Source organism: Delphinus delphis, chromosome 3 (assembly GCF_949987515.2).
Source record: "Delphinus delphis chromosome 3, mDelDel1.2, whole genome shotgun sequence".
Taxonomy (NCBI): Eukaryota; Metazoa; Chordata; class Mammalia; order Artiodactyla; family Delphinidae; genus Delphinus; species Delphinus delphis.
In genome coordinates this window covers 121143430-121167183 of record NC_082685.1, presented here as the reverse complement: position 1 = coordinate 121167183, position 23754 = coordinate 121143430, and the positions used below count along the sequence as shown (strand labels likewise).

Sequence of the window (23754 nt, the reverse complement as noted above, 5' to 3'; positions counted from 1 at the left end):
TCCAATTTTCCTTAATACTGTTAATATTACTGAAGTCACTTGGCAATTTTCTTTGTATTAAAAATATACACAACATGCTTACCTAAATACATAGGAGTTTCTAGTGAGCATCATCTACTTTATTTCCTTCTGTATATTCCAAGGTACCAAGTACAGCACCTTCCATATAGATTGTACTCAAAATACAGAGCAGAAATTTTATATCTACTGAATTATTTCCCTTGAAATCTTAACAGCTACTTATAATGTGGAATGCTAAAATAAATATTCTGAAATAAAAATGTGTTACCTGTTTGTTAGCAAAAATCAGTAGCAAAGCATCTCGGAGTTCTTTTTCTGTTAACAACTTTGCAAGTTCACTGTGTGCTTCACTAACTCTGTCTCTATGACTGCTATCAACAACAAATACAACAGCTACCAAAAAAAGAGAAAAATATTCATTTAGTCACTTGTTAAATTTCAGTAAATGGACTAAATATTTTAATGTTCTCATTAATATATTATGGTTAGTCTACCATCATTATTTTCACGGAAAGGCTGCTTATTACAGGAACACCTAGCAATAATTAATGATATAATCTCAAACAGTTCGCCTAACTTTTCAGCTGTTGTTTCCCCATCTGTAACAGGATTTACAATGCTTGCCTACCAAACACAGGTTGTTGTGCATATGATTTAATATATTTCTCTTAATGAATGAAAATGTAGCTCTTATGATCTACCTACTGATGTTATTTCTTCGATTACTACTTGCTTTACCAAAAGATAGTGTTTTAAAAATAAATAAATCACCATCTTTATCTCTCCCAAGTATTCTCTCTAGGTGCCCGGCACAGCACTTTCCACAGATTGTACTCAAAATACACAGCAGAAACTTCATAAATATCTACTGAATTAATTCTCTTTTGAAATCTTTCCAGCTACCTTATGGTAGCTAAACATCCCAGACTTTCAACCATTCCTCATGTTCAAAATTCCATTTTGTCCCCTAAATCACTGTCTCATACTAAACTTAATATCAAGAATCCCAAAGTAAAAATTATCTAGTCTTTCTTCTAGGTGGAAAACAGGATGACATATGCAACAGGTAGCATGAACATAATAAGCTTTATGTTGGGGTACAAGAGGCAAAGTGTAGAATGGGGCCCAAGTGTGAATAAATGCTAAGTGGAATATATGTGATATAACACAGTTTGGTCAAAAGCAAACCACTGTAGTTTCTTCTGTAGATAATAACTAATTGTGAATAGAAATGAAGGAGTGGAGCTATTGAGAGATTATAATGGGATAACTGTTGAGTTGAATTTAATTGAATAGAGCAAGAGAACTATATACCACAAATTCAACCCTATAACACAATATTGCCAGTGATCATGCTCATATGAATACTAATAATATATTTTAACTGTTAAGAGCAGCAAGAGGAAAGTACCCTTAATTACCTACATATATAAGATAAATTTGGTCTTTATGCTAAATTATGGTTTTTCATGAAATAAACCAGAGTACATAACCCAGTCTATCCACCTTAATTTTCTTAATAATGTGGTGCTTGCTACCAATATTTAAAGGTATAGTCATGTTTTTAATCAATGCTAAAATATCAGTTTTATTAGCTAAATCAATGAATTGAAAACTGAACTGGCATCCTAAAAATTTGAAAAATTAAGATGTAATTTTTACACTCTTACCTTGGGTATTGAGGTAATAATGTTTCCACAATGGTCTTAATTTATGTTTTCCACCTACATCCCAAATGGTGAACTTTAGATTTTTATATTCTACAGTTTCCACATTAAAACCTGTTTTTAAAAAAACTTACTTTAATACTGAACTTACATTTACACACCAAACACAGGCAACCCTGTTTATAACTGTGACTTACAAATTATCTGCATACAGCACTATCTACTGCTCCGCAACCAACTCCACTCGTGACAAACATGCGTGGGGAAGTGTATACCTTTAACCAGGGTTAGCCCTCTAATCCACCAGAGTCCTTAAGACCTTGACACCCAAGTACCAGATCTGCATCACTACCCTAATCCTCAGCAGGGTTATCAATCCTTTTTTCCTTCCAACTGTCCCACCAATATTCTGTTCCTTCTTGCTATCCTCCCCATCCACATTTCAATCCCACAGCCACTGAATCTTGCATTTTTTCTCTGAAATGCTGGTGTCTTAGAGCCAATCTCCAAACCAGATTGACATAAAATAAGTCCCGAAGAACTCAGCTGTAAGCTAGGGTTTGTCTGTAAAATGTCCATTAAGGTAAAAGCAATACTTATACTTACCAATTGTTGGAATAGGCTGCATGAACTCATCCTGTTTTAATTTAAACAAAATAGTAGTTTTTCCAGCACCATCTAATCCTAACGTAACAACTCGAATTTCCATTTTGGGTCCAATGTGAACTCTATTGTCCTACAATTTTTTAAAAAATTAATCTTTTTATTTTGATATGGAGTTAAAAGTATTAGTACTTACACTTTTATTTATAAAATACCTTTGTTAATTATTGTGTCTCCTACTCATTCCTTAATCCATTAAAATCAATGTTATAGTCCCCTATTAAAATACCCTTATTCTGATCTTTAGAAAGAGGAAATCAATCCTCATTGCTTTGCTAAATCTTAGCTTAGTAAAACTTACTACTTACTTTGTTTTTATATAAGTTAAAAAAAATACACATACCCACTTATTTTTCCCAGATTTTCTAACTCAACTGAATCTTCTTTAAATAAGATTTTTCATTCTGTGTTAAATATATTAATTAAAAATGAAAAGTGATACTCACTTCCCATAAATATCCACTGTTAACAATCTCACATATATCCCTCAAGATATCTTCCTGTGCAGACATTGGTTGACATACACAAAGCAGATATACTTAAAAAAAAAAAAAATACACACTGCAACTACTTTTTGCACTCAATAGTACATTATGGAATCCTTTCATTTCAAAACATATAGACCTACCTTTTTCTTTTAATTGCTTTATTATATTCCATGTACCACTATTTAACCAATCACCAACTGAGAGATATTAGGTCATCTCTGATTTTTTGATATTACAAATAATGCTGCAATGAACATACTTGTATATATTGCTAGCTGCATGACCTCTCTGCCTGACTTTCCCATCCGTAAAATGGGGATTAAAAATTGTACCAAACTTACATAGGGTTTTTGCAAGGATTAGTTTTTTAAAAGACATGTAATCTGAACTAATGGAGTTAGAGGAGGAAAAAGAAAAAAGAATGAAGAAAAGTGAAAAGACCCTAAGAGACATATGGGAATGGGAGTCCCAGAAGGAGGATACAGAAATAAAGGGGCAAAGAGATCTTACTTGAAGATACAATGGCTGAAAACTTCCCAATCTGAGGAAAGAAATGGACATAAAAATTCTAGAAGCTCAGTTCCAACTCAGATAAGTCCAAAGAGACCCACACTGAAGACACATTATAATCCAACTGTCAAAAGTAAAAACAGGATAATCTTGAAAGCAGCAAGAGAAAAGTGACTCATCACATAAATTTGATAATTAACAAATTTCTCAGCAGAAACACTGCAGGTCAGAAAGAGTGGGATGATACATTCAAAGTACTGAAAGAAAAAAAACTGTCAACCAAGAATGCTATATATGGCAAAACTGTCCTTCGAAATGAAGGAAAAATCAAGACTTTCCCAGAAAAACAAAATCTGAGGGAGTCATTACCACTAGACCTGCTCTATAAGAAATGCTAAAGGAGTCCTTCAAGTTGAAATGAAAGGACGCTAGACAGCAACATGAAGCCATATGAAAATCTAAAATGATAACAATAACTACATGGAAAAATAGTAACCTGTATTATAATTTGGGTGCATAAATTTAATTCTTCACAGAATTGAAATAACAAACACATGAAAAAAAACTATAAGCCTGTGCTAATAGGTGTACAATAAAGATGTAATTTGTGACATCAATAACATAAAGTACAGGGGGATGGAGCTGTGAAAGAATAGGGTTTTCGTATGCAATTGAAGTTAAACTGCTGTCAGTTTAAAATAGAATGTTATAACTAAGATGTTTTATGTAATTGCAATGGTAACCACACACACACAAAAAATCCACAGAATATACACCAAAGGAAAAGAGAAGGGAATCAAATATGACACTATAAAAAAATCAATAAAACACAAAAGAAGGCAATGAAAGAGGAAAGGTGAAACAAAAAAAACTATCAAGTTATGCAGAAAACAATGAACAAAATGACAACAGTATTTACCTATCAATAATTACTTTAAACAGACTTAACTCTCCACTCAAAAGACACAGCTTGACTAAATGCGTGAAAAACCAAGATCCAAAAATATGCTATCTACAAGAGACTCACTTTATAGCTAAGAAAATACATAGTCTGAAAGTGAAAGGATGGAAAGAGATGCAAATCTTTGAGATGCAAATCATACCCAAAAGAGAGCAGGGGTGGCTATCCTAATATCAGACAAAATAGATTTTAAGTCAGAAACTGTTATAAGAGACAAAGAAGTTCATTAGATAATGATAAAAGGGCAAATACAGAAAGAATATATAACAATTATAAATACTTGGATTATAAATAAATGAATTAAAGCCCTAAACATAAGAACCAAAGCTATAAAACTCCTAGAAGAAAACACAGAAGAAAGGCTCCATAACATTGGATTTGGCAATGATTTCCTGGATATGACATCAAAAGCACAATCAACAAGAGCAAAAATAAACAAATGAGACTAGATCAACCTTAAAAATTTTTGTGAATAAAAGGACACAATCAGTAGAGTGAAGAAGCAAACTACAGAATGGGAGAAGATACTTGCAAATCATGTATCTGATAATAGATTCATATCCAGAATATAAAAAGAACTCCTACAACTCAACAACAAAAAAATCAAATAACTCAATAGAAAAACAGGCAAAGGACTTGTACAAAATTCTCCAAAGAACTGGCCAAGAGGCATATGAAAATGATACTCAACATCACTATCATCAGAGAAATGCAAATCAAAACCACAATGAGATATCACCTTACACCAATTAGGATGGCTACTAGTATAAGCCATCCTGTTTTACTATCCAAAAAAACCCCCCAGAACAAACAGAAAATAACAAGTGTTGGTGAAAATGTGGAGAAATTGGAACCCTCATGCACTTTTGGTGGGATTTACATAATATGATGCAACCACTATGGAAAACAGTATAGCATTTCCTCAGAAAATTAAAAATAGAACTACCATATGATCCAGTAGTCCCACTTCTGGGAATTTATCCAAAAGAATTGAAAGCAAAGCCTCAAAGAGATATCTGTACACCCATGTTCATAGCAGCACTATTCACAATAGCCAAGAGATGAAGTAACCCAAATAACCATCGATAGATGAATGGATACAAAATGTGGTATATACAAACAATGGAATATTATTTAGACAAAATAGAAGGAAATTGTGTCACATGCTACAACATGGGTGAACTTTAGGGACATAATGCTAAGTGAAATAAGCCAGTCACAAAAAGACAAATACTATATGATTCCACTGGCATGATAAATTTAGAGTAGTCAAATACAAAGAAATAGAAAGTAGAGTGGTGGTTACCAGGAGCTAGTGAGAAGGGGGGAATAGGGGAGTCATTGCTTATAAGGTATAGTTTCAGTTTTTCAAGATGAAAAATTTCTGGAAATGTTTCACACAATGTGAACATACTTAACAATACTGAACTAAACACTTAAAAAATGGTTAAGATGGTAAATTTTATATTATGTGTTTTTCACCGTAATAAAAAAATGTACATCCTCACAATAAAGTACCTTGCAGCTGTAAAAGGAAACAGAAAATGTCGCTATATACTGCTATGGACTGACCTCCAGGATGTACACATCAGTGAAAAGTACAAGCTGGAGAAGTAGGTACAGTATTCTACCTTTAAACATGGGGAGTGTGGGGCTTCCCTGGTGGCACAGTGGTTGAGAGTCCGCCTGCCGATGCAGGGCACACGGGTTCATGCCCCGGTCCGGGAGGATCCCACATGCCACGGAGCAGCTAGGCCCATAAGCCATGGCCGCTGAGCCTGCGCGTCTGGAGCCTGTGCTCCGCAATGGGAGAGGCCACAGCAGTGAGAGGCCCGCGTACCGCAAAAAAAAAAAAAAAAAAAAAAAGTGGGGAGTGTGCATGCAAATATATTTCTCTATGTTTTTTTAAATGACGAATAAAACTAAGAAAAATTCTTAATCGTTTTCTATGAAGAAGGGAAGAAAAGGGTGGCAGGGTCAGGAATATAAGTTAGACTTCTCTGAATGAACCTTGCTTTGTAGATTTGATTCTGGACCGTGTGAATGTTTCACATAATTATAAAACGAGATTAAAAAAGTTTTAAAAGCCACTCCCTAGGACTTCCCTGGTGGGGCAGTGGTTAGGAATCCTCCTGCCAATGCAGGGGACACGGGTTAGAGCCCTGGTCGGGGAAGATCCCACATGCCGTGGAGCAACTAAGCCTGGGCGCCACAACCACTGAACCTGCGCTCTAAAGCCCGCGAGCCACAACTACTGAAGCCCACGCGCCTAGAGCCCGTGCTCCGAAACAAGAGAAGACACTGCAGTGAAAAGCCCGCGCACCACAACGAAGAGTAGCCCCCGCTCGCTGCAACTAGAAAAAGCCTGCACACAGTAACCAAGACCCAACGCAGCCAAAAATAAATAAATTAAAAAAAAAAAAAGCCACTCTCTAAAAATAGAGAGCAAAATGGAACACATGTACCTTTTTAAATTAGGGGGAATCCACTTGAAAAGAGCCCAAAACATATTAACCAAATGCCAAATACACACCTTGCTGGATTTTGTCTCAAACCTAAAAAAATTTTTTTTAACAATCTGGGAAATCTAATAGATATTATTAGAGAGTATGATTTAGGACATGATCCATTTCTAATTTTGTTGTGTTTTGAAAAAGAGAACAGAACCCGTGTTTTAGAAACATGTGAAAATATTACATAGATGAAATGATATATTAGGATGAAATATGTTGGGATTTGTTTCAAAATAACCTGGGAGACTGTAGGTAGAAAGAGACTAGGGGAAAGGGTAGATGAAATAAAAAGTTTTTAATTGTTCAAGTAGGTGATAATACAGGGAGACTCATTATACCACCTTCTATTTTCCACTGATACAGTAATTTTTTTTCCCTAATTCTGTGGTTCATTAATTTCTTAGTTGTCTCTTAGCTGATTATCATGGAATGTAAAACAATTGATTTATTCAAAAACACACCTAAAAACAAAGTATAGAATATATTACCTTTGTAAAAGTAACAGGGATGCTGGCATCTAACTGAATGTGATCTGCAACCTCTGTAAACTGCTGCTGCTGCTTTTGCAATGTTTCCAGTAACCTTGTAATTTCTTGTTTTGCTAAGACAACTCTACAATCATCCTAGAAAAGAGAAGATGATATTTCTTATAAACTTTTTAAAGAAACAACGAAAACTGAGATATCACTAAAATTCAAGAAAAGCTCATTTAACATTACAGTATTGAAAGTTAACTTATGTATAAATTTGACAATCAGGCATTAATAAATAATTTAAGAGCCCATCGAATAGATTAAGTATGGTATATTCACAAATGCAACACAACCAAAATGCATGGTTGAATGAACTACAGGTTCATTCAGGTAAGAATGAACTACAATTACATGTGATGATATGAATTTCACAAACATACGGTAAGGGAAGAAATGACATGAAGAGTTTGTACTGCATGATTCCCACTTTTATTAATTACCAAAACAGGCCAAAACAAGGTATATATTAGAAATCAGGATAGCGGTTTATCCTTAGGAGGAAAGGCGCGTAGTTACTAGAAGAGAGTCTGAGGGGCTTCTGGGGTTGCTAATGTTCTGTTACTTGATCTGGATGCTCGTTATACAGTAATGTCCAGGCTGAAAATTCAGCAAGCTGAACACTTATGCACATACTTCTGTATATATATATTGTACTCCTATAAAAACTTTTTAAAATAATTTAAGATACACATGTATTGGTTTAAAAAAAAAAAGACTAAAGGTCAAACTGTGATGTCTCCCTCTCACTTTAGATTCCCAGGCCCTCTCCTCAAAGCTAAGCACTTTTCAGTTTCTCAAATATTATTCCAGAGATATTCTATACATATACCAATGTATTCTTCATAAGACAGAGATCTCCCAACAATATTTAAGCTCCATGAGAGAAGCAGTGTTGTCAGTTTTTGCTCACAGTTGCATATTCAAATTAGGTGATAGCAATTTGGTTGTTCCAATTGCCAGAACAAAAACTTTGAGTCATCCTTGCCTTCTCCTCCCTTATTCCCACATACAATTTGTCAACAAATCCTACTGGATATCCAAAATTTGGGTACTTCTAGCCCTCACGATCCAAGCTACTATCCTCTCTCACTTGGAATTCTACAACAGTCTTCTAACCATTGAGCTCCTTCCTTCCATCTTTGCCCTCCTTCAATCTGTTTTTTACACATCAGCCAGATCCTTTTAAGTAAGATCAAATCATTCTTGTGCTCAAAACCCCACAATGGTTTCCCCAATTCAATCAGTAAAAACTGAAGTCCTTCCAATGGCCCACAAGGCCCTCCTTACATATAATTCCCTATTATCTCTAATTTCAGCTCCTATTACTCTCTCCATCGCTTACTCTATTCCAGCAACAGTGCCCTCTTTTGCTGTTCCTCAAATACACCAGGCATGTCACCCTAGGGTTTTTGCTCTAACCAGTTCCTCAGCTGAAATCTTCTTCATTAAGGTGTGAGCTAGTTCCCTTCACCTTCTTCCCCTTTGAGTCTCTGTTCAAATCTCACCTTCTCTCAGTGATGCTTACCCTTTTTAAAAATATAATCTGCTGTACTCTCATACTTTTTCTTTTTCCCTTAGCTCTTATCACTTTTTAACATACTATATAATTTACTTATTAGATATGGTTATGGCTTATTGTCTGCCTTCTCCTTGTTAGGATGCTAATTCCACAAGATTATGGCTTTTGCTTGCTTTGTTTACTGACATATTCCATGTACCTAGAATATACATGGCACACAGTAGGCACACAACAAATATTTGCCTAATAAACAAATCCTAACCATTCAGTATTATGCCTTGAACTTAGATGATGCATCAATTTTTTCTGGAGGGGAGGGATGATTTTGTTCTCAAAATTGGTAATATATATGTGATGTTCCATCCATTCCTCTGTTCAGTTATCTCTGTGGCAGGAACTTTTAAGAATATTGATTGAGATTAGGGTTCTCTGTCTATAAATCAGAACAAAACTAATAGGTCCATATGAAGAATGAATCTAAGACCCCAATTTCATCTGCGTTAACACAGTGAGATAATACCATGTCATTAACAATTATCAGTCACTTTGACAAAATGCTTCAGAAACTCTAAAATACTTCTAAATACTTCAGTTAACTATGAGCTTTCTTTTTAATAAAATAAATATAAAAATACTGTGAAGTATTCACTTAAGTATGATTTAGGACATGATCCATTTCTAATTTTGCTGTGTAGCTTGAGCTGAACAAGTATTTATTAGGCTCTTTGTATCTCTAAATTCTTTGTATCTGGATAGATACATCCAGAAGGACAAATGTGCATATTGTATCATTAGGTTCAAATCAGGAGATAAAAACCACAATAGTCATATGAATAGAAAAAAATTAATATGAAGAACTGTTAACTAGGTGTAGTTATTAAGTAGGCAACTGGAAGGGTAAAAAGAACTCTGAGGTATCATGGAGCAAACAACTGTAGGAAACAGCTACCACCCTCAGGGCTGGGAGAATAAAGGAGAGATGCTAGAATTATTAAAACTTAAAAACTTATAGGAGGGATCTCATGGAGCTGAAATTCAGATCTCTAAGGAAAGTGGTCTCGTAGTATGAGCTGTGTCATTCACAGGAACCCCAAGCAAATGGGAACGCACAGGAAACCACCTCCACCTTTCAGCTTCCTTCTACTGTCCCCTATTGGCAGAGCCTAAAATCGCATGGAGGCAGCTGGCAGAGCTGGTATGTGGTTTGCAGAGTTCCAGTATCAGCATCACAAAGCAGAGGACAGAACAGGACTGGAGCTCAAAGACAACTTAATAAATGGCATAAACATCAATTATTACAATTCAATGTGATAAGGACTAAAGGACTCAAGACTGATGTGGTTACAGCCTGGCCACATTCATTTAAGTCTAATCAGATATTTAAGAGAAAAAGCTCTACAACAGTAAAAAGTTTAGCTCTATGATGATTTGGTATCAACACAATCATTAGCAATATAGCAAAAGATGAGAGTGACTGAAGCTTATCAGGAATTCCTAGGGCAATAATTAGCCTTAAATTGCACATTCATGAAGGCAGATCCAAACAGTAATGAGTAAGACTGGCATTTTTGTTAGAATAATCTTAAATCTATTTTAAAAGCACATTATCTGCAAACTGGGTAACAAATTGCTTATGATACGTCAACCATGAAAAAACACGGGTTTTCTGTGACATCAAAGTTAAGAACCAATAAATTAGAGCAGAGATAGGCAGTACATGCTAGAGAGACACCCCACCTCCACCACCAAAAACAAAAACAAAAAGAGCAAGGAAGGGTAAGTAGCTTCAAAGAACAGCAAACATTTGAAGAAGGATTTCCAATATCAGAAAAGGGAGACATAAGCCCATCAAGCAGAAAGAATAGTACATGCTTGGCAAAGAAGGGTTAAAGGGCTTGGGATGACTGAAGAATGACAGGAAGTTAGAGGGGTTCTAGAACCTATGGTTTTATGGTGGGGAAGACACATGAAAAAGAGGACATTGATGTGGCTGAGTGGAGTAATTTGAGGTTAGAGACCATGTCCTAAGCACAATGTTAATGCCCACAGTAACACAGAGTAATAATATAAAAATATTTATTAAATTAATAAAATAGACTAGTGTGTACCTCTGGTAATGATATACTTAAGCTTACAAATTCTCCTTCTTAAACTATGTCCTAATCATGTTTAAACCACATACTTGTTGCAAAGTCTTTTCACAATGGAGACAGGCTGTTGAAACCTGGGATAACAAAATAGTCATATCTTCTTGCTGCTGTCTGAGCCAAATCAGTTTTTCTCGAACATGAGCATCAACAACACTTAGAGCCATTTCTTCTTGACGACACAGAGTTTCATGTAGATCAGAAAAATAAGCTCGGACACATGACCGGGCATTCTCCGCAGTACCTGGTACCTAAGGCAATAAAAATAAGTTGTAAACAACTGTAACCTTAACGAAGATTTTATATGTGAAATAATGAAAATTTAAATACAATCTATATCCTTAAAATCCCAAAATGTTTATCTCCACACTAAATTTTTCCCCTTAACCACGGCCTTTGGATATCCAACTGTTTAAATGACATTTCAAGCAACAAGGAATACCTAATCTCCAGTCTCTCCCAACCCTGAACCTAGTTTCCTCCATCTCAATAAATGGCAGCTCCATCTTCCAGGTTATTCAAGTTAAAAAAATTGGAGTCACCCTTAACACTTCTCTTTCGTATCTCACAACTAGTTTCTCAACAAATTCTGCTGACTTCAAAATATATCTAGAATCTGATCATGCCTCACCACCTTCACCTCTGCCAACCTGATTGAAGCCATTATCATCTCTCACCTGATTATTATAATAGCCTCCTAATTGGGCTCACTAGATTTACCTCTGCTGCCTATAATGTATTCTCCACCCAGAAGCCAGACTGATCCTTTTTAAATGTTAAGTCAGAATGATAATTATTCTTTTGCTCAAAACTCTCCAGTGGCTTCCCACTCAGAGTAAATGCCAAAGTCCTTTATAGGGGATGTTCAACGACAGACTCCCTGGGAAAGAGACATCTGAGCTAAGACCTGAAAGAGGTAAGAGAGGGAACCATGTGAATATCTTCAAGGGCATTCCTGGAAGAAAGTAAAGCAAGTGCCTTTAAGGACCTTTCTGACCTCAACTCCTGCTGTGCTCCCCATCAATCATTCTAATTTATCTAACTCAACCTCCTCAAAGTTTCTTAAGCACACGAGGCACACTCCAACTTCAGGGCCTCTGTACTTGCTTTTCTCTCTGCCTAGAATGCTCTTCCCCCAAATATTAGCATGGTTCCCTTTCTCATCTCCTTTAGGTCTCTGCTTAATGCCCCTTCTCAGGGAGCCTGTCCTCAAACACCCCATATAAAAGTGCATTCCCCCTTTCCCTTATTTTTCTCCAAAGTATCTAATAACATACTTCTGTATTTTACTTATGTACTGTCTCTCTCCCCACATTAGAACGTAAACTTTGCAAAAGCAGGTATTTTTGACTTCAACAGTGTCTAGCACTTTGGATGTGTTCAATAAATATTTGCTGAGGGAATAAATAAAATATTTCCACTGTAGCACAAAAATGTCCAATAGAATTTTATGTGATGATAGACATATTCTATATCTGTGCTGACTAATATGGTAGCCACCAGCTACATGCATGTAAAATGTACTTGAAATGTAACTAGTGAGACTGAGGAAGTAAATTCTGTATTTTCTTGAACTGTTAAATAATTTAAACTTAAATAGCCACATGAGGCTAATGGCTACTATATTTGACAGAGAGCAGTTCTAGCATTACTCCCCAATGACTTAGCTTAACTTTGTTTCTTTACAAAAGAAAAACACTACATTGTGTCTGTCCCTGTACTTTATATTCCCATCTGAAAATATCCCTTTCTCCTCTATAATTCAATTTTAAAATGCAATTACCACTACCACCTAAGTTCCTTCCTTCTCTCCACAGCCAAACTTCTTAAAAGTTAGACACACTTCCTAACACCCATTGACTCTTCATTTTACCGAAGGGTATCTCCTTTTATCTCACAGAAATAACAAATTCAACATCCAAATTAAACTTATCACCTTGGTCCCATTATCCCCTCCCAAATTCTTCTTCCTTCCCCATTAGAGCACAATATCACCATCCACCAGGTTGGGCAAGGTAGAAATCTAGGCATTATGCCTGACCCTGCAAAGTACCTATCCAATCAATATTATCAATGAATCACTAATATTATCAGTAAATCACTATTCTACTTCTTTAAAATCTCAAATCCATGTACTCCTCTCCACTCTCACTACTCCAGTATTATGGGCCATAAACATTTCTCAAGTAGATAATTTCAGCAACCTCACAATAGGTCTCCTTGCTTCCAATCTTGTTGCTCCTCCAATTCATTTTTTATATTAAAGAGCAACCTTTCTTAATGCAAACCTGATTATGTTATTCCTATGCCAATTCTTCAACAGCTCATCACTGCCTGTAAGATAAAGTCCAAACTCTTTAACATGTCTAACAAGATGCTGCAGGATTTGGCCCTTAACTCTCCAACATCTTTTCTTGCCATGCCCCACCCCAATACTCAAAGCTTCAACCATAGTGAACTTAGTTAAGTTTCTACAATATGTCCAATTCTCACTTCCATGTATTTTAACATATGCTTCCCTCTCTGGAACAACTCACTCCCCACCCCACTCTTCTCCCTGACTAAATTCCTTCAAATCTCAGTTTAGACATCACATCTTCTAGAAAGCCTTCTACGAGTTACCCAAATTATTGCTGTTTTTATGCACACTGCCAGGGCATCCTGTACTTCCCCCACAAAGTAACAGTTACTACAGTTGAAACTGGCTCTCTTCCATGATGGATTATAAATTTCCATAAAGACAAAGACTTTTTAAAAAACTTATTTCCAGTGACCAGTGCAGTACTGGCACAATATAATTACTCAATAAATCCTATAAGGTGAAAAAGTGACAAGGAAAAGGGTGAGGAAGAAAAAAACCCATACATGTTCTGTGTGGGCCATTCCAATTCCATCTTCCACTATTTGTTCTCCTCCTTCAATGTGCTGAACGATTCCAACTAATTTTCTGGAATAATCTGAGATTTCCTCAGTGAAGGTCCGTATGCAATGAGCCATATCTAAAATTGATGCTCGGATCTGGTTAGCTTCTGGTTCCAATACTGAATGCTATAAGATGCAACATAATTATAGAAAAGAACTCACAGTATTGACTAATGATATAAAATGCTACTTTAATGGCTCCTATTAATAAAAAACCATCAGCTGCAAGAGGCTTTTATAACACATTTACAAAAAACACACCATAAAAAATACTAATTTGCCTTTGCCCCAAAACTATTTACCTTTCAAAGAAATAATTTAAAATTAGGAAGTCAATTTATTGCTAAACAAGAATCCAAGAAACCCTCTCTAAAATTTTACCACAAGCATTAGTTCATCAACAGACATAATTATTATCAAAATAATCCAGTGCATTACAAAAACAGGCACACAAAGAAAAGAACTTTTGTTTCATGCTGGAAAGCCATTTTTCAATGAAGAAAGAATCATGAGGACTCTGAAATTTTTGTTATAATATTCAGAAAATAAATCTCTCATTTCTTTTCATGCTACCAAGCTCAACTCATTCATCATTTAGCTCTTCTTTGATCTCTACTCTTAGCACAAAAAACCAAGTCAGTGGTTGGGCTGGTGAACTAGGTAGTCATCCAGTTTAACTATATTCATACCTTGTGACCTTGGTGTTTTCCATATTCTTTGCAGACACAGCACATGAGTGGGCTAGTTTGACAGCCATCTTCCAAGCAAACAAACTCAATGGCATGCACCTGATGCTGAGAGCACATGGTTTTCTCATGAGGTTTATCAGCTAGAGGCACTCTCCTGTGCTTTGCTAATGTCTTTGTTGAATGGGTAACTTGGGAACACTCTGAGCACAAGTGAGTTGCACATACAGTGCAATATACAGATGCAACGTGAGCTTCATCTTCATCACAACGAATGATGCTCTGATGAACAAAAAAGTAACGTATTAAAACTGAACCCCTTTACCAAACAGAAAATGACTCACAGACATAGAAAACAAACTTATGGTTACCAAAGGGGATAGATAGCAAGGGAGGGGGAGGAGAAATAAATTAGGAGTTTGGGATTAACAAATACACACTACTATATATAAAACAGGTAAACAACAAGGACCTACTGTACAGCACAGGGAAATATACTCAATATCTTGTAATACCTATAAAGGAAAAGAATCTGAAAAAGAATATATGTATCATGGTTCAGGTGTACAGCAACCGAATCATGTTGCTGTACACTTGAAACTAACACAGCCCTGTAAATTAACTATACTTCAATTTAAGAAATTTTTAGGGTCTGATTCCGTCCTGCGTGACTGTTCCTTCGAACGGTAGTCTTTTATCTCCGTCCACTTTCTCTCCCACCGAAGTGCGTGCCACCAACCCATGGAAGATTCGATGGACATGGACATGAGCCCCCTGAGGCCCCAGAACTATCTTTTCGGTTGTGAACTAAAGGCCGACAAAGATTATCACTTTAAGGTGGATAATGATGAAAATGAGCACCAGTTATCTTTAAGAACGGTCAGTTTAGGGGCTGGTGCAAAGGATGAATTGCACATTGTCGAAGCAGAGGCAATGAATTATGAAGGCAGTCCAATTAAAGTAACACTGGCAACTTTGAAAATGTCTGTGCAGCCAACGGTTTCCCTTGGGGGCTTTGAAATAACACCACCTGTGGTCTTACGGTTGAAGTGTGGTTCAGGGCCTGTGCATATTAGCGGACAGCACTTAGTAGCTGTGGAGGAAGATGCAGAGTCAGAAGATGAAGAGGAGGAGGATGTGAAGCTCCTAAGTATATCTGGAAAGCGTTCTGCCCCTGGAAGTGGTAGCAAGGTTCCACAGAAAAAAGTAAAACTTGCTGCTGATGAAGATGAAGATGATGATGATGACGACGATGATGATGATGAAGATGATGATGATGATGACTTTGATGATGAGGAAGCTGAAGAAAAAGCTCCAGTAAAGAAATCTGTACGAGATACTCCAGCCAAAAATGCACAAAAATCAAACCAGAATGGAAAAGACTCAAAACCATCAACACCAAGATCAAAAGGTCAAGAATCTTTCAAAAAACAGGAAAAAACTCCTAAAACACCGAAAGGACCTAGCTCTGTAGAAGACATTAAAGCAAAAATGCAAGTAAGTATAGAAAAAGGTGGTTCCCTTCCCAAAGTGGAAGCCAAATTCATCAATTATGTGAAGAATTGTTTCCGGATGACTGACCAGGAGGCTATTCAAGATCTCTGGCAGTGGAGGAAGTCTCTTTAAGAAAATAGTTTAAACAGTTTGTTAAAATTTTCCGTCTTATTTCATTTCTGTAACAGTTGATATCTGGCTGTCCTTTTTATAATGCAGAGTGAGAACTTTCCCTACCGTGTCTGATAAATGTTGTCCAGGTTCCATTGCCAAGAATGTGTTGTCCAAAATGCCTGTTTAGTTTTTAAAGATGGAACTCCACCCTTTGCTTGGTTTTAAGTATGTATGGAATGTTATGATAGGACATAGTAGTAGTGGTGGTCAGACAAATGGAAATGGTGGGGAGACAAAAATATACATGTGAAATAAACTCAGTATTTTAAAAAAAAAAAAAAAAAAAAAAAAAAAAAAGAAATTTTTAAAAACTCAACCCCAGTCATCATAACATGCCAAATTTTGAGAGATTGGTTCAAGATGGTGAAGTAGAAGGACATGCGCTCACTCCCTCCTGTGAGAGCACCGGAATCACAACTAACTGCTGAACAATCATCGACAGGAAGACACTGGAACTCACCAGAGAACATACCCCACATCCAAAGACAAAGGAGAAACTGCAGTGAGACAGTAGGAGGGCACAATCACAATAAAATCAAATCCCATAACCGCTAGGTGAGAAAATCACAAACTGGAGAACACTTATACCACAGAAGTCCACCCAATGGAGTGAAGGTTCTCAGCCCCACATCAGGCTTCCCAGCCTGGGGGGCTGGAAATAGGAAAAGTAATCCCCAGAGAACTGGACTTTGAAGGACAGCAGGATTTGACTGCAAGACTTAGACAGGACTGGGGGAAACAGAGGCTCCACTCTTGGAGGGCACACACAAAGTAGTCTGTGCACCAGGACCCAGGGGGAAGGAGCAGTGACCCCACAGGAGACTGAACCAGACCTACCTGCTAGTGTTGGAGGGTCTCCTGCAGAGTCGGGGGCAGCTAAGGCTCACCTTCAGGACTAGGACACTGGCAGCAGAAGTTCTGGGAAGTACTCACTGGCAGAAGCCCTCCCAGAATCCGCCATTAGCCCCACCAACGAGCCTGCAGGCTCCAGTGCTGGGTCGCCTCAGGCCAAACAACCAACAGGGAGGGAACACAGACCCACCCAGCAGCAGACAAGCAGATCAAAGTTTTCCTGAGCTCTGCCCACCAGAGCAACATCGAGCTCTACCCACCACCAGTCCCTCCCATCAGGAAGCTTGCACAAGCCTCTTAGATAGCCTCATCCACCAGAGGACAGACAGCAGAAGCAAGAAGAACTACAATCCAGCAGCCTGTGGAACAAAAACCACATTCACAGAAAGACAGACAAGATGAAAAGGCAGAGGGCTATGTAGCAGATGAAGGAACAAGATAAAACCCCAGAAAAACAACTAAATGAAGGGGAGATAGGCAACCTTCCAGAAAAAGAATTCAGAATAATGATAGTGAAGAAGATCCAGGACCTCAGAAAAAAAAAAATGGAGGCAAAGATCGAGAAGATGCAAGAAATGTTTAACAAAGACCTAGAAGAATTAAAGAACAAACAAACATAGATGAACAATACAATAACTGAAATGAAAAATACACTAGAAGGAATCAACAGCAGAATAACTGAGGCAGAAGAACAGTTAAGTGACCTGGAAGAGAGAGTGGTGGAAATCACTGCTGCAGAACAGAATAAAGAAAAAAGAATGAAAAGAAATGAAGACAGCCTAAGAGACCGCTGGAACAACATTAAATGCACCAACATTCACATTATAGGGGTTCCATAAGGAGAACAGAGAGAGAAAGGACCTGAGAAAATATTTGAAGAGATAATAGTTGAAAACTTCCCTAACATGGGAAAGGAAATAGCCACCCAAGTCCAGGAAGCGCAAGGAGTCCCAGGCAGGATAAACCGAAGGAAAAACACACCCAGACACATAGTAATCAAATTGACAAAAATAAAAGACAAAGAAAAATTATTAAAAGCAACAAGGGAAAAACAAAAAATAACATATAAGTGAACTCCCCGTAAGGTTAACCACTGATTTATCAGCAGAAATGCAGCAAACCAGAAGGGAGTGGTACAATATACTTAAAGTGATGAAAGGAAGGAAGCTGCAACCAAGAATACTCTACCCAGTAAGGATCTCATTCAGATTTGATGGAGAAATCAAAAGCTTTACAGACAAGCAAAAGCTAAGAGGATTCAGCACCACCAAACCAGCTCTACAACAAATGCCAAAGGAACTTCTCTAAGCGGGAAACACAAGAGAAGAAAAGGACCTAAAAAAACAAACCCAAAACAATTAAGAAAATGGTCACAGGAACATACATATCGATAATTACCTTAAAAGTGAATGAATTAAATGCTCTAACCAAAAGACACAGGCTTGCTGAATGGATACAAAAACAAGACCCATAGAGATGCTGTCTACAAGAGACCCACTTCAGACCTAGGGACACATACAGAGAGAAAGTGAGGGGATGGAAAAAACAGTCCATGCAAATGGAAATAAAAAGAAAGCTGGAGTAGCAATACTCATATCAGATAAAATAGACTTTAAAATAAAGGATGTTACAAGAGACAAGGAAGGACACTACATAATGATCAAGGGATCAATCTAAAAGGAAGATATAACAATTATAAACATACACGCACCCAACATAGGAGCACCTCAATACATAAGGCAAATGCTAACAGCTATAAAAGGGGAAATCAACAGTAACACAATAATAGTGGGGGACTTTAACACCTCACTTACACCAATGGACAGAAATTCCAGACAGAAAATTAATAAGGAAACACATGCTTTAAATGACACAATAAACCAGATAGATTTAATTGATATTTATAGGACATTCCATCTGAAAGCAGCAGATTACACTTTCCTCTCAAGTGCACATGGAACATTCTCCAGGATAGATCACATCTTGGGTCACAAATCAAGCCCTGGTAAATATAAGAAACTTGAAATCATATCAAGCATCTTTACTGACCACAATGCTATGAGATTAGAAATCAATTACAGGAAAAAAATGTGAAAAACACAAACAAGTGGAGGGTAAACAATATGCTACAAAATAACCAAGAGATCACTGAAGAAATCAAAGAGGAAATCAAAAAATACCTAGAGACACCACTGTAAAGCAATTATACTCCAATAAAAATGTTAAAAAATAAATACCTAGAAACAAATGACAAAGAAAACACAATGACCCAAAACCTATGGAATGCAGCAAAAGAGTTCTAAGAGGGAAGTTTATCGCAATACAATCCTACCTCAAGAAACAAGAAACATCTCAAATAAACAACCTAAACTTACACCTAAAGCAATTAGATAAAGAAGAACAAAAAAACCCAAAGTCAGCAGAAGGAAAGAATCATAAACATCTGAGCAGAAATAAATGAAATAGAAACAAAGAAAACAATAGCAAAGATCAATAAAACTAAAAACTGGTTCTTTGAGAAATAAACATAATTGATAAACCTTTACCTGGACTCATCAAGAAAAAGAGGGAGAGGACTCAAATCAATAAAATTAGAAATGAAAAAGGAGAAGTTACAACGGACACCGCAGAAACACAAAGCATCATAAGAGACTACTACAAGCAACTCTATGCCAATAAAATGGACAACCTGGAAGAAATGGACAAATTCTTAGAAAGGTATAACCTTACAAGACTGAACCAGGAAGAAATAGAAAATATGAACAGACCAATCACAAGTAATGAAATTGAAACTGTGATTAAAAATCTTCCAACAAACAAAAGTCCAGATCCAGATGGATTCACAGGTGAATTCTATCAAACATTTAGAGAAGAGCTAACACCCATCCTTCTCAAACTCTCCCAAAAAATTGCTGAGGAAGGAACACTCCCAAACTCATTCTATGAGGCCACCACCACCCAGATACCAAAACCAGACAAAGATACTATAAAAAAAGAAAATTACAGACCAATATCACTGATGAATACAGATGCAAAAATCCTCAACAAAATACTAGCAAACTGACTCCAACAATACATTAAAATGATCATACACCATGACCAAGTTAGATTTATCCCAGGGATGCAAGGATTCTTCAATATTCACAAAGCAATCATGTGATACACCATGCTTATTTTTGGTTTTATTTCCATTACTCTAGGAGGTGGGTCAAAAAAGATCAGCAGACTTAAACTTAAAAGCTTTTGCACAGCAAAAGAAACTATAAACAAGACAAAAAGACAACCCTCAGAATGGGAGGAAATATTTGCAAACAAATCAATGGACAAAGGATCAATTTCCAAAATATATAAACAGCTCACACAGCTCAATATGAAAAAAACAAACAACCCAATCAAAAAATGAGCAGAAGGCCTAAACAGTCATTTCTCCAAAGAAGACATACAGATGGCCAAGAGGCACATGAAAAGCTGCTCAACATCACTAATCATTAGAGAAATGCAAATCAAAACTACAATGAGGTATCACCTCACACTGGTTAGAATGGGCATCATCAGAAAATCTAGAAACAACAAATGCTGCAGAGGGTGTGGAGAAAAGGGAACCCTCTTGCACTGCTGGTGGGAATGTAAATCGATACAGCCACTATGGAGTTTCCTTAAAAACACTAAAAATAGAATTACCATATGACCCAGCAATCCCAAGCCTGGGCATATACCCAGAGAAAACCATAATTCAAAAACACACACGCGGGCTTCCCTGGTGGCATGGTGGTTGACAATCTGCCTGCCAGAGCAGCGGACACAGGTTCAAGCCCTGGTATGGGAGGATCCCACATGCCGTGTAACAACTAAGCCCATGCGCTATAGCTGCTGAGCCTGTGCTCTAAAGCCTGCGAACCACAAGTACTGAAGCCCATGCACCTGGAGCCCATGCTCCACAACGAGAGGCCACCGCAATGAGAAGCCCACTCGCTGCAACTAGAGAAGGCCCGCTCTCAGCAGCGAAGACCCAACACAGCCAAATAAATAAATAAATAAATAATAAAATTTTTTAAAATAGCAATTCCTATTTAATAATAATTTTAAAAACACACATGCACCCCAATGTTCATTGCAACACTATTTACAATAGCCAGGTCATGGAAGCAACCTAAATGCCCATTGACAGAAGAATGGTTAAAGAAGACGTGGTACATATATACAATGCAAGATTATTCAGCCATAAAAAGGAATGAAATTGGGTCATTTGTAGAGACGTGGATGGACCTAGAGACTGTCATACAGAGTGAAATAAGTAAGAAGGAGAGAAACAAATATTGTATACTAACGCATATATGTGGAATCTAGAAAAATGGTACAGATGAACGGGTTCGCAGGGCAGAACTTGAGATAAAGATGTAGAGAACAAACGTACGGACACCAAGGGGGGAAAGCAGGGGGTGGGGGGTGTGATGAACTGGGAGATTGGGAGTGACATATATACACTAATATGTATAAAGTAGTTAACTAATAAGAACCTGCTGTATAGCACAAGGAACTCCACTTCGCTGTACAGTAGAAACACAACATTGTAAAACAATTATACCCCAATTAAAAGAAAATACAAGGAAAGACAAAAAAAATTATTTAGAGAGGTAACTGAGACCTAGGATGAAGGTAGTTTACTCTAGAAAGGGATTCATATTTATTTTTTCATGATTTTATGGTATTATCAATAGTGGACCACCTTAATATGAGTGCAAAAATGGGTATTACTTGGACAATCCAAAGATTCAAACTCTGAATCTAATTCTATGCAATAGCATGTCTGTTTCAACTGGTGTCCTGGCTTATTGTGAATGTCTTCTGCTGGATGTCTCATCTAGGTGTGGGTTTGGTATTTGACTTATGCCTCCTCACCACTGAAGGCCATTAAAAAACCCAGACATTTTCCTGAATAGGCTAATTCCCTCAGGGCAAAAGCACATTCTTTGCTCCTGTATCTCAGTGAATTTCCATTTTCCCTTCAGATTTGGCCTGATTTTTTGTTCCTAACTTATCAGGTCTTTAATGCTTTTAAAATAATTTTTAGTGAATTCATTCCACTTTATTTATTTTCAGCAGACGAGATAGTGTCTATAACCAAGCCTACCATTACTGAGATAGTCTCTTGGAACTTTTCACGATAATGAAATCATCTACTTGTTTGTGTCATCAACTAGGTATAAGCTGCATGAAGGCAAGAACATTGTCTTACTGTTTTCTGCATTTACAGCACTGAGCACAGGACCTGCCTCCCAATAGGTAATTTTAGTATTAATAAAAGTAGCTCCTTGTGTACTTTTAGGATCCTATTTCAATCCTTTACCCTCACCTCAGTATCAGACTTCTAAAACATCTGAGTAAGCATCACAGGATGTCTCTCTTCTTCTACTGTCTCCTTTACCTCCTTCCCATTCATCTTTATTTCCTTCCTAGAATAGACTTTCCCAGGTCTATGGACTGAACTGTGTTCTTCCAAAATTCATATATTGAAGCCCCAGCCCCCAGTGTTACTGCATTTGGAGGTATGGTCTTTAGGAGGTAATTAGGGTTAAATAAGGTCATAAGGATGTGGTCTTAATCTAGTAGGTGGCATCATAAGAAGAGGAAGAGACAGATCTCCCTCCCTCTCTCCCTGTGCACATGTCCTAAGGAAAGGCCAGGTGAGCACACAGTGAGGTAGCCGTGGCCTACAAGCCAAAAGAAGAGGTCTCAGAATGCCAACACCTTGATTTTGGACTTACCAGCCTCCAGAACTGTGACAAGATAAATAAATTTCTGTTGTTCAACCAAAAAAAATAAATAAATAACATGCCGAATTTTGAAATATAAAAGCCCATAATCTTTTTTTTAACTGACCAGACTTTATACATAAAAATATACTGGTAATTAAGTACAAAGGTCATTTGCTACTCATTTCTATAGGTAAGTGAGAAGGTATTTCCAAAATTGATTATCAATATATGCTATGAATTTGAGGTCAAAAATAAAACCATTGTTATAGATTCACAGTCAGTGCAAAGATATCTTCTGCAAAATCCCCTCACTTTACACACAAGAAACTGACAATAGACGATAGAAGTCTTTTTTTTTTAAGACTGAAAAACCTGATAGTAAATACATCCTCACTGCTTTAAATATTACTTGTCAGCATGATGTATAGAAGAAGAGAAGCACAAATGTTATTTAGATAACCAAGTGAAGCTTTTAAAAACACAGATGCCTAGACCCCAACCTGAGAAACACTTATTTCTCAATAGGTAGAGATGAAGTGGAAGCTGTGTATTTTTTCTAAAACTCCACAGGTGAGTCCACTGCACTATCCTGGTTGAAAATCACTGATTTAAGAAACAACAACAACAAAAACCCTATGTTATATGTAACCTTTTAAATATTTATAACTTTTATGAATTAGTAAAAAGCATTATGAGTTGTAAATTTTACATGTCAGATATTCAAGAATCTTTGAAAACTTTTCTGCATATAAAAGGCCATAATTAGAAAGGGAAAGATTTAGTATAAATTTTTGCAGAAATAAAAATTAGAAAATATATCAATGATGTCATTCAATATCACAGTAAAT

General features: G+C 36.9%; 1 protein-coding gene and 1 pseudogene across 2 annotated transcripts in view; one reads left to right on the top strand and one right to left on the bottom strand.

The window, feature by feature from the left end:
* The window catches only part of TRIM23 (tripartite motif containing 23), a 41239-nt gene that overhangs the window by 5491 nt on the left and 11994 nt on the right, over positions 1–23754 (bottom strand). Inside the window, exons 4-10 of one of the 2 annotated variants that reach the window (XM_060009426.1) lie at positions 14634–14912; positions 13888–14070; positions 11058–11273; positions 7312–7446; positions 2295–2424; positions 1692–1802; positions 290–414 (exon numbers count right to left, since the gene is read on the bottom strand). In XM_060009426.1, coding sequence (XP_059865409.1) covers positions 290–414; positions 1692–1802; positions 2295–2424; positions 7312–7446; positions 11058–11273; positions 13888–14070; positions 14634–14912 — 1179 coding nt within the window. The remainder of the gene's footprint in view (positions 1–289; positions 415–1691; positions 1803–2294; positions 2425–7311; positions 7447–11057; positions 11274–13887; positions 14071–14633; positions 14913–23754) is intronic. The other variant, XM_060009427.1, reaches the window with a different exon arrangement.
* On the top strand, positions 15286–16571 carry LOC132423539 (nucleophosmin pseudogene; annotated as a pseudogene).